Raw genomic sequence first — 18,507 nt, forward strand, 5'->3', positions numbered from 1 at the left:
AATAATCAATGTTAAGGTCCATCATACTTGGGAGAATAAACTGAGGTTACTACTCTGTTGCAGCAAATCAAAATGTAAGTTTCATATATCACTATGAAAATATTGCAAAGAATGCAGCATATAGTTGATACTAAAATGGTAACAGCAAAAATACATTAAGCTGTATCAACCTTACTAAGGAACACGAGGAGGCACAAATGAAGTACTGAATTTGCCTATCAAATGTAAGATACTAGCACGAAGATCTAATAGCTGGCTACCTTAACATCTCAAAATAAAACTAAAGTTAACAGAAACCTAAATCAACCTCAAAATAATGCCATTGTTTGAACATCAACACATAGAACATATCAGCTCACAAAGGTAGGGCATTCTTTGAATATAGTAAACCTAGATTTACAACTAAAAACAAGAATTTTTCTTTTCTTTTCTTTTTTTAAACACAGGCTATCTGCTGCCCAGGCTGGATGCAGTAGTGTGATCACAGCTCACTGCAGCCTCCTACTCCTGAACTCGAACTCCTGAGCAGCAGGACTACAGGTATATGCCACCACACCTAGCTAACGTTACTTCTTGTAGAGACAGAGTTTGCTGTGTTGCCCAGGCTGGTTTTGAACTCCTGGCCTCAAGCAATCCTCTTTCCTTGGTTTCTCATAGTGCTGAGATTACATGCACGAGGCACCTTGCCTGGCCAAAAAAATATTATCCTACTAAGTATAGTAAGTATCCTACTAAGTATTGCTGTGAGTAACCACTCACAGAAATGCATATAAACTGGGCGGGGGCAGAAATGCTCTTAAATTCAAAACTTTCTGCACATTGGATAGACATACTAAGTCAGGCAAAATTTGAATAGGCCAAGATGCATGCAAGATATTAAAGCTGTTTTATAAAGCCTGGATTTTAAAGGCAGTTCAGAGGAAAAATACTTAGGCCTGTGTGATTAATATGAACACAGAAGATCCTGCCATGGTAACTAAGTAATCTAGTACAAATTAAGAACTGAAATAATTAGCTAGAGGAGTAGCAAAATAGCAGACAAGACGACAAAAGAGGAAAACAGAATTTGCCTATGTGGGAACATCTGAATTGTACTCATGAGATTTTTATTGATGTAACTGAGTGACAACACGGAGAGGCCAACGCCACTGAAAGAACAATTACTTACTTCCCAAGAGAAGGAGACATATAGGAAAGCACTAGGTTTGGTCAGGAGGCAGAGGGAACTGGGGAAAATTAGGACCCAGAGCCTTTATTGTGTTTTCCATGGAAAGGCAAGGCAGAGGAAACAAGATGGCTAGTTTGAATAATGTCAGTGGGCTTTGGATTGTAGGGGTGGTCTATAGTTGTTTGGTACCTGACCCTGGGTGATCATGGCAGAATATTGGCTTGGTGTTTAAGAGTTAGATAAAGGAGGTAGTTAAGTGCATAGACTCAGGATTAGATGTTTTGTATATGAAAGGCAGGCTCACTGATCAGCTGTTTACAATCTCTAGGAATAAGCTAGCCCTAGGAAGAAGGGCAGTCCCTCCTCAGCCAGTAAGGCCCCCAAAGATGTCAAAACATCATATACAATTATTTTTAAAAGATTCAGGCCGGGCGCGGTGGCTCACGCCTGTAATCCCAGCACTTTGGGAGGCCGAGACGGGCAGATCACGAGGTCAGGAGATCGAGACCATCCTGGCTAACACGGTGAAACCCCGTCTCTACTAAAAAATACAAAAAAAAAAAACTAGCCGGGCGAGGTGGCGGGCGCCTATAGTCCCAGCTACTCAGGAGGCTGAGGCAGGAGAATGGTGTGAACCTGGGGGGCGGAGCTTGCAGTGAGCTGAGATCCGGCCACTGCACTCCAGCCTGGGCGACAGAGCGAGACTCCGTCTCAAAAAAAAAAAAAAAAAAAAGGTTAATATGGGGGGGAAAAGGAGCTGAGCTAAAAAGCTAAAAAAAAGTTTAAGCCAACCACATAATTCTATACTTAAGAGCTGCATTTATTCACATCAAACATATAGCCACATTTAGGGCCAGGCATGGTGGCTCACGCCTGTAATCCCAGCACTTTGGGAGGCCAAGGCAGGTAGATTACCTGAGGTCAGGAATTCAAGACCAACCAGGCTAACATGGCGAAACCCTGTCTCTACTAAAAGTACGTAATTAGCCAGGTGTGGCAGTGTGCACCCGTAATCCCAGCTACTCAGGAGGCTGATGCGGGACAATCACTTGAACCCAGGAGGTGGAAGTTGCAGTGGGCCAAGATTGTGCCACTACTCCAGGGCAAAAAGAGTGAAACTTCATCTCAAAAAAAAAAAAAAAAAAGCCACATTTAGAGAAAAGGTTTTACCTGTCCAAATATCTAATATGTTTGAAAACTAAAGTATGGGAGGCAAGGAGCAATCAATAAAAAAAGAAAATACCAACAGCGAATATTTGACGGTTTTACTATATGCTAGGTATCATTTGGTCTGCAGAAAACACTTCAGCTCTGCAGGTAAACCTAGGTTCAAGTTCTTCATCTATCACCTACTAGGTGTAACCATGAACAAGTTACTTAATTTGTCCCAGCATCTTGCAGTGTATTTGAAATAAAGTGAGAAAATTCATGTAACGTGCCAACCCAGCAAGCATATAGTACACACAAATGAAACAACTGTCTCCTTACTAAGTATATATGCTCAATGTTAAGACTCATTAAAACTCAAAGAGTATAGTCCAGGTGCAGTGGCTCACGCCTGTAATCCCAGCACTTTGGGAGGCCGAGGCAGGCGGAGCATCTGAGGTCAGGAGTTCGAGACCAGTCTGGCCAACATGGCAAAATCCCCACCTCTACTAAAAAACACAAAAATTAGCCAGGCGTGGATCCCACCACTACATTCCAGCATGAATGATAGTGCAAGACTCTGTCTCAAAAACAAAAACCGCAGAGTATAGTCTTATTACCATACTGTTAGTAAACATTAGCAGTTAACCAATACATACTTTACCTCCTTTAATTATAATACAAAATAATTCCCATTTTCTAATGAGGTTCAGACAAGAAATACATTTGCTCAAGAGAGACACAGGTAAAAAATGTGGGTGTTAAGCTGAGAACACAGGTTCTCCAACTCTGAAAATCGTTCTCTCATTGTACCATCTTCCCTTTTTTTTTTTTTTCTGAGACGAAGTCTTGTTCTGTTGCCCAGACTGGAGTGCAGTGGCGTGATGTTGGCTCACTGAGACCTCTGCCGCCCAGGTACAAGCAATTCTCCTGCTTCAACCTCCTGAGTAGCTGGGATTACAGGCATCCACCACCATAGTGGCTAACTTTTTGTATTTTCAGCAGAGATGGGGTTTCACCATGTTGGCCAGGCTGGTCTCGAACTCCTGACCTCAAGTGATCCACTTGTCCCCCGTCTCCCAAAGTGCTGGGATTACAGGCATGAACTACCACACTCAGCCCCATCTTTCTTTAATTACAAATTTTAAAATGCTGGGCTGGGTGTGATGGCTCACACTGTAATCCCAGCACTTTGGGAGAAAGTGGCAGGAGGACTGTTTGAACACAAGAGTTCAAGACCAGCCTGGACAACATAGTGAAACCCTGTCTCTACAAAAAAATTGAAAATTAGCTGGGTATGGTGGCACAGACCTGTAGTCCCAGTTATTCAGGAAGCTGAGGTGGCAGGATCGCTTAAGCCCAGAAGGTTGGGGCTGCAGTAAGCTATGATCATGCCACTGCACTCCAGTCGAGTGACAGAATGAGATCGTCTCAAAAAAAAAAAAAAAAAAAAAAGGCAAAAGTAATATGGTTCTATTTACATTAAGTTCAGAAACCAGAAAATGAGGGATTAGGGTTGCATAAATAAGTTAAAGATTATTAACATGCTGTTAAAGGTTAACATTAGGCCGGGCGCGGTGGCTCAAGCCTGTAATCCCAGCACTTTGGGAGGCCGAGACGGGCGGATCATGAGGTCAGGAGATCGAGACCATCCTGGCTGACACGGTGAAACCCTGTCTCTACTAAAAAAAATACAAAAAACTAGCCAGGCAAGGTGGCGGGCGCCTGTAGTCCCAGATACTCGGGAGGCTGAGGCAGGAGAATGGCGTGAACCCGGGATGTGGAGCTTGCAGTGAGCCGAGATCTGGCCACTGCACTCCAGCCTGGGCGGCAGAGCGAGACTCCATCTCAAAAAAAAAAAAAAAAAAAAAAAAAGGTTAACATTAATAAGAAAGTTAGTAAAGAACAAAGAAATGATTACCATAGAAGTCTGGGTAGCAGTTACAACTAGGGAAGAGGGAGTTATAATCAGGAGGAGGCACCTGGTAAGTTCCTGGGAGTATTGTTATTCTATTTCATAACTTGGGTGGTGTTTATAGACACTGATCGTACTCTTTATATTGTCTAATACATTTCATAATCAAAAAGGTTAAACATCAAAAACTGTACTACGGACAAAAGAAATAATATACTAAGATATCAATGATAATTCTCCACTTTCCAGTACTTTCTATTATACAATAAGCATAAGAAAACATGTAAGAAGTTTAACAGTGCCACATGTTCAGCTAAACTGTAAAGGCTTACCATCATCATTCTAAACCGTCATCATTTAGGCAGGATGACAGCCATTTGAAAAGTACGTTGTTTCTGGTATCATAAAAAACTTCCATATACAAAAACCAAAATTAAAAACAACTTAGGTTCGAACGTCCATCTTATTGCAGAAAATTAGTTCCCAATCTAGACCCGGTGTGATTCAATTTATGTTAAATGCACACACAATGTGAATGGATGGACCCAGCCTCTGTACAATCTTTCATAGGCTCTCCATATGCGGTAGTGGTATCAAAATTTCAAATACCTATGACAATTACTAAGGTTCATCCCTCCAAAAGTAAATAAATCTACTGTAGCTTCAACTAAGACTAAAGACAGCTCTAAATTTATTACTGTATGAACAGCAGCCTTCTGAGAATTACTAGATTCCTATGGGCTCCTAAACGGGGAAAGGGAGCCTTAATGTAAAATTTACTTCCCAAATTGTATAACCAAGCAGCAGCTGAACTGAAATTTGAAACCAGATCTCATGGCAAAGCTCAAGTCTTTAACATCTATACTACACAATAATAGGAAATAGAAGAGATGTCAAATAGAGTTTAAATTCTGTAGTTCACAGCCAAGGCACTAACACCCAAAATAAAAAGCAAAGACCTGCTGAGAGAAGTAATTTCTCATGATGCTCTTCTGAATTAGACTGGGGAGGGAAGAGGAAGGAATAGTGGGGTACTGAGAAGTTTGCTAAACAGAAATTTAAGTTGACCTGAACTGCTGAACCTTGATTAATCTCAGATGTGCAGATACATAAACTGGCCCTCCTTTGAAAGCAAATTCATCCTGTCACTGCCAAAACAATCAATTCAAAAGCAGCCGACCGTAAACTCTGGTCAAAGATGAAAAGTAATATTGTAAGCTTAATATACAGACGGTTACGTAAATATTCATAGATGTACATATACATAGGTTAGTACAAATATGTATTATTTACCTGCTGTCTGCTGAAGGCTCTAAAAGCAATGACACACCAATAGTAAGAAGCATACCTAGAGCCAAGATCTTCGTTTTATTTTTTTAAATTTATTTACTTTGAGACAAAGTCTCAGTCACCCAGGCTGGAGTGCAGTGGTGCGATCTCGGCTCATTGTAACCTCCGCTTCCTGGGTTCAAGAGATTCTTCTGCCTCAGCCTCCCGATAGCTGGGATTACAGGCATGTGCCACAACGCCCAGCTAATTTTTTTTTTTTTTATTTTTAGTAGAGATGGGGTTTCACCATGTTCGCCAGGCTGATCTCAAACTCCTTACCTGAAGTGATCCACCCTCCTTGGTCTCCCAAAGTGCTGGGATTACAGGCGTGAGCCACTGTGCCCGACCCCTATCATTTGACAATTAAAGGAACCTTGGAGAAATGGTTGATTCTAGGACTGAAGCAGGAAATACACAAGATGTACCTGAAGCATGCTGTAGTGCCAGAAAGTAAGATAATGCTTAAGAAAAACAAAACGCCCACAATAATGGGGGATATAGGGGTATGTCAAAGGGACACAGTCATCAAATAAATGAGTTTCTAACGGCCAAAAGTGTAACAATTTGAGCATGAGTCCATACTGATGTAAATGTCTGAATAAATACACGTCCCATATTGAATAATTTTAAATAATTTTTGTAGAGGGCGTACATTAACTTCCCACTCCTTAAGTGTGGACTGTACAGTAACTTTCTCTTAAACAGTACAGTATGGAAAGACAGGAAGGGGGTGTGGGGTGAGTTTAATAGAGGAGAAACTTGACCAACACTACCCCAGCAGATGATGAAGGTTCACATCAGTATTAATGTTATTACTGATGTAAAACCTAAGTTATACTTAGCAAATAGAACATTGATAGTATGTGCTCTTTATACGTGATGAAAACACCTCTGTGGTCTTCCTCCCCAAAGCAAACGCAGACAAATAAGGAAAACAAATGAATCTTAATGGGGGAGATTTTACAAAATACCTGACCAGAACTCTTCAAAATGGTCACATAATCAGGAAAAAAAAAAAAAAAAACCCCAAGAAATTGTCACAGTCAATGTCAAAGGAGATTTAAAAACTATATACAGTATAGTATCCTAGTGGGATTCTGGAACAGAAAGAGGACATGAGGTAAAAGCTAAGAAAATAAGAGTCATTAATTTCAACAAATATACCATATTAACTTAAGATGTTAACAGGGAAAACTAGGTGTGCGATATACAGAAACTCTCTCTACTATCTTCAATTTTGCTGTAAATCCAAAACTGTTCTAAAATAAGTTTATTTTAAAAGCAATGACGGAGGTGGTAACACAAATAAAAAAGTAATAATGTAAAAAATGCAGAAAGTACTGGTATTTAAAAGGTGGATGAAATCAGAGTAATATAGAAAAAAATGGCAAGCTGGCTTTCAGTGCTAAAAATTCTGTCTTGTGACCACTACATAGCACTGTTTTAATTTACATAAGTCTTAACTTATTCCCAGATTTTACCTCTTGTTATTGCAATTTTTTTCCTGTTCTAATTGACGTAGTAATTCCTTGAGCTATCAGTAGCTCAATGTTAACTTTGAAGATAGCCACTTTAGTGATTGCTCATAACTTTCTAAAACATTTTCTCAGCTTTCCCAGGTATCCATAGGCTATAATTTTGCCTTCTCTAATATTTACACTTTATTTTGTTCTCCTGCCTAATTGCATTATCTAGTACTTCCAAAAAGATGTCAAATAAGGAAGCATTAATTGGCTTCCTCATCTGGCTTGTCTTTAAAGGGAATATTGGTATAGAATGTAGTTTAAGATATTAACCTATGCTATCTATTCCTTTTATCAAGAGTTCTTTTTTTTTTTTTTTTTTTTTTGAGACAGAGTCTCACTCCGTCACCCAGGCTGGAGTGCAGTGGCACAATCTCGCAACCTCCACCCTCTAAGTTCAAGCAATTCTGCCTCAGCCTCCCGAGTAGCTGGGATTACAAGCACCAGTCACCGCGTCCAGCTTATTTTTTGTATTTTTAGTAGAGATGGGGTTTCATCATCTTGGCCAGGCTGGTCTTGAACTCCTGACCTCATGATCCACCTGCCTCGGCCTCCCAAAGTGCTGGGATTACAGGCGTGAGCCACCGCGTCCAGCCAAGAGTTTTTTTTTTTTTTTTAAATCACAAATGACTAAAATTTGTATTTAAATGCAGAAAACATTTTAAATTAATTTGTTTTCTTTGGTTTATTAGTACAATGAATTATACTGAAACATTTTAAAATAATGAACTGTCCCCACATCCTGACAAACCACATGTGCTTTAAGTAATATATTTTTAATAAGCAGCCATAATTTTTAAAAGCAAGGTAAATCAGTGAATATAGCCATAATTCTATTTGCTGACTAGAACTTACGTTTTGTATCAATGTTAGTGATGCTGATGTGCTTTTTGTCATGTTTTAGTGTCAGTATTAAACTCAATTTATAAAGCAATAGGAAGCTTTCCTTCTTTATGCTGTAGGTAAATTTAGGTAACATTATAATGATCTACTCCTCATAGGTTTAAAACAGTTCAGCAACCCAAGCCTGGTACTTTCTTTGGAAACATAGTTCTATCTCTTCTTAATCTTTCCATATACATATTTATATCTGTTGGCATTTTTCCATATATCCAAAATTATCTCCATTTGAATAATTTTGAATAATTTACTTCATCTACCGATTTTCAATTTTTGGTCTTAAATGCTTTGAAAAACAGTATAGGTGCCCATTTATCCCAACTGATAAGAATTAAGAAGTTACAAAGATAGCTTTGAAAAGTTGCTGGTTACAAAAGTCAAATCAATTTCATTTCTACATATCAGCAAACAGATTACTATTTTAGAAGATAACTATATATAATAATTGCATCAAAAACAAAGCTACCAGAAATAAAGCAAAATATTAAATATGTAAAGAGAGAACTAATTAAGATGTCAAAGATCCAAGTTAGCTGGGCACGGTGGCTCACGCCTGTAATCCTAGCACTTTGGGAGGCCAAGCAGGAAGATCACTTGACCTCAGCAGGTCAAGGCTACAGTGAGCCGTGTTCACGTCACTGCAGTACAGCCTGGATGACAGAGCAAGATCCTGTCTCACATAAATAAATAAATAAAATAAATACAAGAAAGAAAGAAAAGATCTAAGTTAATGGAGAAGTCTATTCATGAATTAAAAGACTCGACATTGTAAAGATGTCGATTCTCGGCCGGGCGCGGTGGCTCAAGCCTGTAATCCCAGCACTTTGGGAGGCCGAGACGGGCGGATCACGACGTCAGGAGTTCGAGACCATCCTGGCTAACACGGTGAAACCCCATCTCTACTAAAAAATACAAAAAACTAGCCGGGCGAGGTGGTGGGCGCCTGTAGTCCCAGCTACTGGGGAGGCTGAGGCAAGAGAATGGCGTAAAAACCCGGGAGGCGGAGCTTGCAGTGAGCTGAGATCCGGCCACTGCACTCCAGCCTGGGCGACAGAGCCAGACTCAGTCTCAAAAAAAAAAAAAAAAAAAAGATGTCGATTCTCCAAGCTCATCTATAGATGCAATCCCCATAGAATCCCATCAGATTACTGTAGAGCTTTACATGCTATTTCTACAGTTTTTGTATCCAAATACTAAAAGCCAAGAAAACCAAGAGACCCTGAACGTGAAAAGAAATTGGGGAGATAGGAGAAAGGGAGATCAAAACAGTCCATAAGGCCACAGTACTCAGAACAGTATAGGAACAGAGCTAGACAAATAGACCAATGGAATGAAGTATAGCAGTTTGGCAGTACCCTGTGGGTGAACAACTAGCACTTCTAATCCTAGGTAGAAATTCTTGAACATATGCACCAGGATAACAGAAGGTTCAAAACAGCACTGTTTAAAACAGTTGAAACTGGAAACAGGCCAGGTATCTATGCATTAGATTAAATATACTGTGGTATGTTAATAAAATGGAATGACATAATAGTGAAAAGCAATAAAACACAGCTATATGCAGAGAATCTTTCAATGCTGAGAAAAAGTAGAATTCCATCATATAAAATTCAAATATAGACAAAACATACGGCCTAGAGAAATATACGTAAGTAGCAAAACTAAAGAAAAACAAAATGAGCATAAAAGTCAGAATAAGCAGTTTACCTCTTAGGGAGACAGAGGGAGAAGTGTTCCGATAGGGACACATACGAGGCTTTAAAAAGGTATTTAAGGCTGGGCAAGGTGGCTCACCCCCGAAATCTCAGCACTTTGGGAGGCCAAGGTGGGCGGATTACCTGAGGTCAGGAGTTTGAGACCAGCCTGGCCTACATGGTGAAACCCTGTATCTACTAAAAATACAAAAATTATCTGGGTGTGGTCGTGCACGCCTGTAATCCCAGCTACACAGGAGGCAGAGACAGGAGAATTGCTTGAACCTGGGAGGCAGAGGTTACAGTTAACCAAGATTGTACCACTGCACTCCAGCCTGGGTGACAGAGCAAGCCTCCATATCAAAAAAAAAAAAAAAAAAAAGTATTTCAAATCAATCTACTTCTTAACCTTGGTGCAATTACACAATTATTTCCTTTACTGCTCTTTAAACTGTACATATACATCTTGTACATTTGTCTACGTATTTCATATCAATTTTTAAAAGACTACTTTTAAAAGTTACTATATTAACATCCCAATCTTTATTTTCAAATGGCAATCACTGTTTACTTACTCAAAACATCCTGAACACAAAAGAAATTTATTTGTATTCTCGCAACAGTAAGTCTGAAGAAAACAACATACCTTATATATTCCAAAGCCAGGATCAATAAGACGGGCACGAGCTGATGTAGATGGCTGACTGGAAGGTCCTACCCTCGGAGCTTTCTTTACTTTAGGTGGACTATTAGAACAGGGTTTAGCCTCAATCTGTGTAGATGTGCCAGGAAGATGATCAGGGTCTGGGCGAACTAGCAGCTGAATTATATCATTCAGTCCAACATCATAGTCAAATAAGGTATATCCATTTTCCAACTAGAAAATAAAGAAAGAATACTGAAATGCTACTCTAAAATGTATCTTTCTACGTTTTCAGTTGCTCAAATGTCCTAGCGAAACTTAAAATCCATAGCACTCCAATTTAGAAATTTTAAAACCATTCTTATTATTTAATGGCCTCTGATGTCAGTGTCTTCTCTGGACCCCAATAAATTCTTAATAGTTACTCCATATTCACTACAGAGAACACTGCTAGCCATTAAAACAAAAAAATGGGCCAGGCGCAGTGGCTCACGCCTATAATCCCAGCACTTTGGGAGGCCGAGGAGGGCAGATGATGAGGTCAGCAGTTCGAGACCAGCCTGTCCAACATGGTGAAACCATGTCTCCACTAGAAATACAAAAATTAGCCAGGCGTGGTGATGCGTCTGTAATCCCACTACTCAGGAGACGGAGGCAAGAGAGTCTCTTGAACTCCAGAGGCGGAGGTTGCAGTGAGCCGAGATTGTGCCACTGCACTCCAGCCTGGGCAACAGAGAGAGACTCTGTCTCAAAAAAAAAAAAAGGCTGGGTTCCATGCCTCACATCTGTAATCCCAACATTTTGGGAAGTCAAGGTGGGAGAATCTCTTGAGCCCAGGAGCTCCAGACCAGTCTGGGTAACCCCATCTCTACAAAAAATAAAAATAAATAAATTAAATAAAAAACTTAGGCGGGTGTGGCTGCACATGCCTGTGGTCCCAACTACTCAGGAGACTGAGGCGGGAGATCACTTTAGCACAGGAGGTCGTGGCTACAGTGAGCCATGATCATGCTACTGCACTCAAGTCTGGGCAACAGAGTGAGACCCTGTTTCTAAATCAATCAATCAATCAAACCCAAAATGTTTCATGGTTGCTGTGACCTTATGACCTACACAGAAAAACTCTAAACTAGATTTAATTTCTCATCAAGTTTTATTTTTAATCAGTGCTTGAATCAACTTCAAGAAATGTGAATTTTCAAAGTTGTTTTATGACCTCATTTTTCATAAAGACATTAAGTCATCAGCTCAGTGTTTCACTTTTTAAAAAAAAGACATTAAGTTAAATATTTTATCTTTCTAAAGCATTATCAGGGGCCGGGCGCGGTGGCTGAAGCCTGTAATCCCAGCACTTTGGGAGGCCGAGACGGGCGGATCACGAGGTCAGGAGATTGAGGCCATCCTGGCTAACACGATGAAACCCCGTCTCTACTAAAAAAAAAATACAAAAAAACTAGCCGGGCAAGGTGGCAGGCGCCTGTAGTCCCAGCTACTCGGGAGGCTGAGGCAGGAGAATGGCGTGAACCCGGAAGGCGGAGCTTGCAGTGAGCTGAGATCCGGCCACTGCACTCCAGCCTGGGCGACAGAGCAAAATAAAGCATTATCAGTAGGTTTTTATTTTTTAAGTCAAGCAGAAAAATAACCAAGAAGGAATAATTCTAATTCTTGCTCACGCTACTCCACTTGCCTGAAGTTCTCTAATTCTATCCATCTGCAAGAATTACAACGTTTTATCAAGAAGTCTTCCAGGATGAATAGTGAATAAATTATCTTGCAACCCACCCATATTTTGGCAAGGGTTATGGGTTGAAATTCTAATCCATGGTACTTGAGAATGTAACCTTATTTGGAAACAGAGTCTTTTAAAGAGCTAATCAGGAAATAAATTTAACAAAAGAAATGCAAAATCTACTGTTATGGGCTAAGGAAGTTTTGTCCCTGCCAAAATTTTTTGTTGAAGTCCTAACCACCAGTACCTCAGAATGTGACTTCACTTTGAGATAGGGTCTTCAGAGAGGTAATTAAGTTAAAACAAAGCCATTAGGGCCCTAATCCAACATGGTTAGTGTCCTCATAATAAGGGGACATTCGGAAAGATGCAGCAGGAAGACAATGTGAAGACACAGGAAAAAGGCAGCCCTGTGAATGGAGTGATGTACTTAATACAAACCAAGAAAGAAAATTTCCAGCAAAGTGTAAAGGGTATTCCCCGCTAGAGCTATCAGAGGATGGTCCTGCTGACAACTTGGTAGACCTCTAGAACTGTGAGAGGGTAAATTTCTATTGTTTTAAGCCACCCAGGTTTTGCTACATTAATACAACAGCCCTAGAAAATTAAGTCTCCATTTTGTTTCTTTATAAAGTTCAGTTGGCAATTTCACTATGATACAATGAAACAAGAAAACTAAACTCCTTTCAGGCCAGAACTATCACTTTCCCAGAAACATAACCGATTTTTAAATTGCTCATTTTCTACTCTTCATATGTATTACTTTTCAACATTCACAACTCTAACAAAGTAACACCGTATTTGAGAAGTCAACCAAAAGGAAATAAAAGTTAAGTCCGGAATTTAAAACTTTTAATCTACTAGATCAGTAATTTGAAATCTGGTGGTCCAAGAACCCAACAAGCACAATCTCAAACACTATAGGTATTCGTATTTGTCAAGCAGAACAAGGGATCAAGAACTTCACAAGTTTCCCAGTCAGGGAATTAAATTATGTACTACCTCACAAGTTAGCATGCTCACTCTAAACAAGCCTAAGCAGTATCCCAAGTCAGTAAGCAAATAAGCCTTAATAAGGATAGGCATGTGAATATTGCTTCCTTGGTTAAAAACAAAACAAAACAAAACACCCCCTAAACAACAACAACAACAAAAAACAAAAAAAAGGAACACCCTCTAGTCTTGAACTCCCATAGACGAGGAAAAAAACCCCAAAAAACTCAAGGAGCAAACACTGCATTCACACCATCATTTTGACAATCTCCAACAGCCCCCACAAAAAAACTCAAACAAAATACCTCACTAATTCTGAAGGAGCTGAAAAAGCATAACATAGAACTGATAAACATTATGACTATTTTTAAATGGAAGTGTTTAAAGATAATAAAAACTCTAACAGTATAAAACCTGCAAATTAACTAGCAGGATATTTCCAAAAATGAAGATAGCAGTTAAAGTGATAAAACTGCTGGAAACTGGCTGGGCGCGGTGGCTCAAGCCTGTAATCCCAGCACTTTGGGAGGCCGAGACGGGTGGATCACGAAGTCAGGAGATCGAGACCATCCTGGCTAACCCGGTGAAACCCCGTCTCTACTAAAAATATACAAAAAACTAGCCGGGCGAGGTGGCGGGCGCCTGTAGTCCCAGCTACTCGGGAGGCTGAGGCAGGAGAATGGCGTAAACCCGGGAGGCGGAGCTTGCAGTGAGCTGAGATCCGGCCACTGCACTCCAGCCTGGGCGAGAGCGAGACTCCGTCTCAAAAAAAAAAAAAAAAAAAAAAAAACAACTGCTGGAAACTGAAAGAACATTTTTCCACTTAGGTTTGGGGAACCAGAGTCAGAGGGACGTTGAGGGTATTTCTACATTCAACTCCTGGTTAGTTTCTACTCAATGACTGTCATGAGTAAATACAAGCTGTTTCAAGTGGTACTTTTTAAAATTTGATTTGACAGGAAAAAATGTCGTAAGAGCCTATGTCTCTAAGCAAATGTCTAAGCACATCAAGGCATGAGGCCCTATAATAAGTTATATCCACAGTGACATATAACCACCTTTCCTCATGCTTGCTATGACAGGCTTTTTAAACCCAGATTATCGACTCCTTCCCTAATTCATAGGTACTCCTTCAGTCTTCCTACAATAGTGACCATTTATCTACTGCAATAACAAGTTTCACACAACTTTATTCCACAAAGCTTCACATACTATGAAGAGCTGTGAAGTGTTGAGATGATTTACTTGAAAAGTACTGAAGTTCTTCCATATTTAATGAAAGAAGACTGAAAGTTATCTGACACTCAAATTATGCTCTAAGTAGGGAAAAAAGGAAGCGGTCATTTAGAAATTACAAACATATGAGTCAGAAGGATGTAACTTAGGTCCACCAAAGTCTCAAAAGTAAATGTTTGAGAACTGCCATACTTGAAGATGGGGATGCAGGATTTAAAATACTTAAGAAGCAAAAATTGTTAGGATTTTTTGTCAGACCACTCTCTAAATTTTACTGAGTTGAAAGAAGAAATTCCAAGTAACAAGAGGAACTACAACAATAATGCAAGGGAATACTAGAAAGCAAATGCCAAGTGGAAGTGGCTGAGAGGGCAGTGGGAAGTCATTCCCAAGCAACTACTGACGAGCGCTGCCAGTGAAGGGCATAAGTTAATAACTTTCATGTATCCATCACATATTATATATATTATATACATCATATATAATATATACATCGATACTTCTTTAAACAAGCAAGTACTTTTATATTCTGTGTGAAAGCCAAGGGGGAGGGGCAACTTTTTTCTTCAACTATGGTTCATGCCCCACATTATTATCTATTTTAAGGCCATCTCTACAGTGGTAAGGAGTGAAAGAATGACAGGAGAGGGAATCCTTTAAAATAGGGAAAGCTCTGGATTCTCAAAAGATTTAAAGATTCACCAACATAACTCTTCCTTAAAAAGACCCAATCCCCGCGTTCCTCAAACTCAACTTCCCAGGTAAGAATGTTCACAGCATGTTATCCCACTCTAACCAGAACTTATAGCTTTGTATTGCAGGTTTCCACTTTGACACTCAAAAGTGGAGTCAAGGCCGGGCACGGTAGCTCACGCCTGTAATCCCAGCACTTTGGGAAGCCGAGGTGGGCAGATCACCTGAGGTCCCAGATAGAGATCATCCTGTCCAAAATGGTGAAACCCCGTCTCTACTAAAATAAATACAAAAAATTAGCCGGGAGTGGTGGAGCGCCTGTAGTCCCAGCTACTTGGGAGGCTGCGGCAGAAGAATCGCTTGAACCCGGGAGGCGGAGGTTGCAGTGAGCCGAGATCGCGCCACTGCACTCCAGCCTGGCGACAGGGCAAGACTCCGGCTCAAAAAAAAAAAAAAAAAAAGTGGAGTCAATTAACACTGCTTCTCCAACTTCATTTACATACAGATCACCTGGAGATCTTGTTAAAATACAGATTCTGCTTCAGTAGGTCTGGCGTGAGGTTTCCAGGTAAAGCCAATGCTGCTGGTCCTGAGAATCCAGGGACCATACTTTGAATAGTAAGAGACTAGTAGGAGACTCTCTCTCAACATTCATTTTCTAAACTCTGGTGTTATCAGAATCTCCCGTGGGGTCTTGTTAAATTTAACTACTTGCAGTTCTGGGGTGAGCTGAACATCTATAATAAATATCCACAAGCGATTCTGATACATACCAAAGATTAAAAGCTGCAACCTAACACACGAATGGAGTATGGGGGGGCGGGTCCACTTAAACAAAAATAAATGTACTGTCTGCCATTTATGACGTTTTTCACTACGTGGCAGTAAAGTATTTTGAAGAATGGGTACCTTTTCCCAATGAGGACATGGTATTTTACAGGATGGGGACTTTCTGTTATGCCAATCCAGTAGCTACCTGCTACAGGTAAGCTAACTCATCTGTGGAGCTCCAAAGACCAAGATAAGATAACACTCTTGACATAGCTACCTGTCAGCTCATAAGGAAGCGAACACACAGCTGGTAGGAATGACCTTCCTTTTCTGTCTCCAAGTTAATGGCTGGCACCAAAGGTCTATTCCTCTTCCCTACTGGGCTGAAGAAACCAGAGTACTGAATTACCCACTAGGATCCTGGAAGAGAAGTTCAACGGTTATCTTCAGTTTTCCCTGGAATCTGGAATGAGCTTCCAGGTTTACTGAAAGTCTACTTTGTTGCCTTGAATTTAACCCAATCCCATATGTGATAATTATTTTAGCATATTTGATAATAAAGATTTTAGGGGTGTCGCCCAGGAACATCCTTCATTTCTATTTCTGGTGCTGAAATCACCAGTGTCCTAGGAATTCATGTACTATTTGTCCCTAGCTAGAATGCATCAGACGATTACATGCTTTTTCACTTATGATCAAAAGGAAACAATATCAGCCACCTGAGGCACAGCAAAACAAATCTAGGTAGTATTTAACAAGTGTACAATTATTTCAAAAGCAAAGCTTACAACTAAATACCTGTTTTTACAAGTCAAACACTAAGGAGTCAGTACAAAACTGGCTGCAAACACAAATCAAAGGTGCTATAACATTATTTTAAAGAGAGAAAGAAACGGGGGGAAAAAAGCAGCTCTCTCCTTACCAAAGTGTAATTTGTACTATGAAATTTCTGGACAGTCTTCGAAGACTAAGCCTGTGAAGCGGAGGAAAATATTCCTTTTAAGTAGTTTGAGACTGTAGGCTACTTCTACCGAATCAAAGAGCTACACTTATTTCAAATCACAGGATTGGAGCCAAACTGTGGTCTATCAATTCAGGATGCCAACTTTTTAGTGTATTAACAACAACATGAAGACAAAGAAAAATATGATGGGTCTGAGTGGCTAGGGGTATAGACTGTAAAAGGAAAAAAAAAATCTTAGACTGGCCAGACCATAAAAATACCAGAGGTGCCCACAGTCAGCCTTCAAGTATGCACCGCTGGCTATGCTTCAGTGCCGTGCTAAAAGCGTGAACGAGATGAGTATTAGAAGGCGAGAAGAAGAGCAAGAGTCTTACACTCCTTTTCACTCTGGCCTATATTGGGCAGTCGTAAACTCGGCACCCGGTTAAACCGACAGCTGCTTCATGCCCAGGTCTCTAACCTCCCTCGAGACATTCCAAACCTAGGAGAGGCGGCGAGGAAGAGGGACCAGAAGTTCTGGAAACCCTTGGAATCTTCAGTTTGCGCGAATCCTACCAGTCAGGAAGCAGAGGTATGGTTCTTGAAAGCTCAATGCCCGACTTTTCCCCCTTTTAGAAGCCGAAGACGCGGAAAAGCCACAGAAGCGAGGCGAACGCTCAGCCGGGTCAGCCAGCTCTCCGGGTCTCCCGCGCGGAGGCATGGCCGCCAGAGCCCTCTGCCCTCCCCGCCCTCTGGGGGCCCCAGGCCCCGCCGAGCGCGGGAAGCGAGGGACCTCGGCGTCCAGTGCCTACGGCCGCTGTCCTGCCAAAAACAAACGGCGAGGTATTTGCGCCCCGGACACCCTCACCTCTGACCCCGCTCGGCGCACCTCCAGTTCGGGCTGGCAGGGACCCACTCCCTCCCATCCGGCGGGACGGGGCCCCGCACGCTGCGCCTCGCGGGGGCTGCCCACCCGCAGCGGAGCCAGGCGACAACAGAGCGCGGCGCACCGAGCCCTGGGACCTGTGCGTCCAGAGGAGCCCAGCTGTTCCGGCCCCCGGCTTCGCGAGGGGCGCGGCGGGCGCGCCTCACCTGCTTGCCCCGGTAAAAGAGGCGCTGGCATTCTGGCCGCACGTCGAACAGCGCCCACACCCGCTCGCGCAGCTCCTCAATCGTGGCTTTGCGAGACACGTCCTCAATGGTGCACGTTTTGGAGCCATCAATGGTGCGAACCTGGATCCACATCTTGGCGCCTAGAGAGGAGCCGGTCCCCTTTGTCTCCCCCTGCGCTCGGGGCGCCGCGCCCCGCCCGGCCCGCGCCGCTTCCCCTGCGGCTCGGGCCCTCCGCGGCAAGCGGGCGAGCGCGCGCACTGGACCTACCGGACGCCGGGCCCGACAGGCGGCGGCGACTCTCAGCCCGCGCGACCGACCAACCGACTTGAGAAGAGACGACCGGAACCACTCTGAGGCGCTGCCGCAGACACCGCCTCAAAAAGAGGAAGAGGCCATGTCTGCGCCGCGCAGAGTGTTTACTTATAGAGCTGGAGCTCCCACATGGAGGTCACGGCGCCAAGCCGGATCTCGCGATATCCACGCCGGGCTCCGCCTTAAAGAGGAAGCGGCCCGAGAGACGGTTACAGACCCGAGGGAACGAAAATGGGCAGGCGCGGAGAGGGCGGGACGGAGGGGCGTGGCTACCAAAAGCCGTTACTTCCCCCACCGCTTGCACCTGGCCCCTGGGCACGCCCTCTGGCCTTTGGGTTTCGGGCGGTTGCGCGGCTACCCACATCGGTTGCCGTTTTGAGGACTCGTTTCAGGGCTGAG

The 18,507-nt window shown here is 42.2% G+C and overlaps 1 protein-coding gene across 3 annotated transcripts in view; it reads right to left on the minus strand.

Moving 5' to 3' along the window:
• Positions 1 to 18,220, minus strand: part of UHRF2 (ubiquitin like with PHD and ring finger domains 2) — a 99,395-nt gene extending 81,175 nt beyond the window's left edge. For 2 of the 3 annotated variants that reach the window (XR_013404848.1, XM_015117704.3), the window contains exons 1-2: positions 17,776 to 18,220; positions 10,322 to 10,552 (exon numbers count right to left, since the gene is read on the minus strand). Coding sequence is in view for 2 of the 3 variants with exons in the window: in XM_015117704.3 (XP_014973190.1) it covers positions 10,322 to 10,552; positions 17,776 to 17,928 (384 nt within the window). In the remaining variant the exon portion in view is untranslated. The remainder of the gene's footprint in view (positions 1 to 10,321; positions 10,553 to 17,775) is intronic. The other variant, XM_015117705.3, reaches the window with a different exon arrangement.
• Positions 18,221 to 18,507: the final 287 nt, after the last annotated feature.

The sequence above is a fragment of the Macaca mulatta genome, chromosome 15 (genome assembly GCF_049350105.2).
Source record: "Macaca mulatta isolate MMU2019108-1 chromosome 15, T2T-MMU8v2.0, whole genome shotgun sequence".
In the NCBI taxonomy this organism is placed as follows: Eukaryota; Metazoa; Chordata; class Mammalia; order Primates; family Cercopithecidae; genus Macaca; species Macaca mulatta.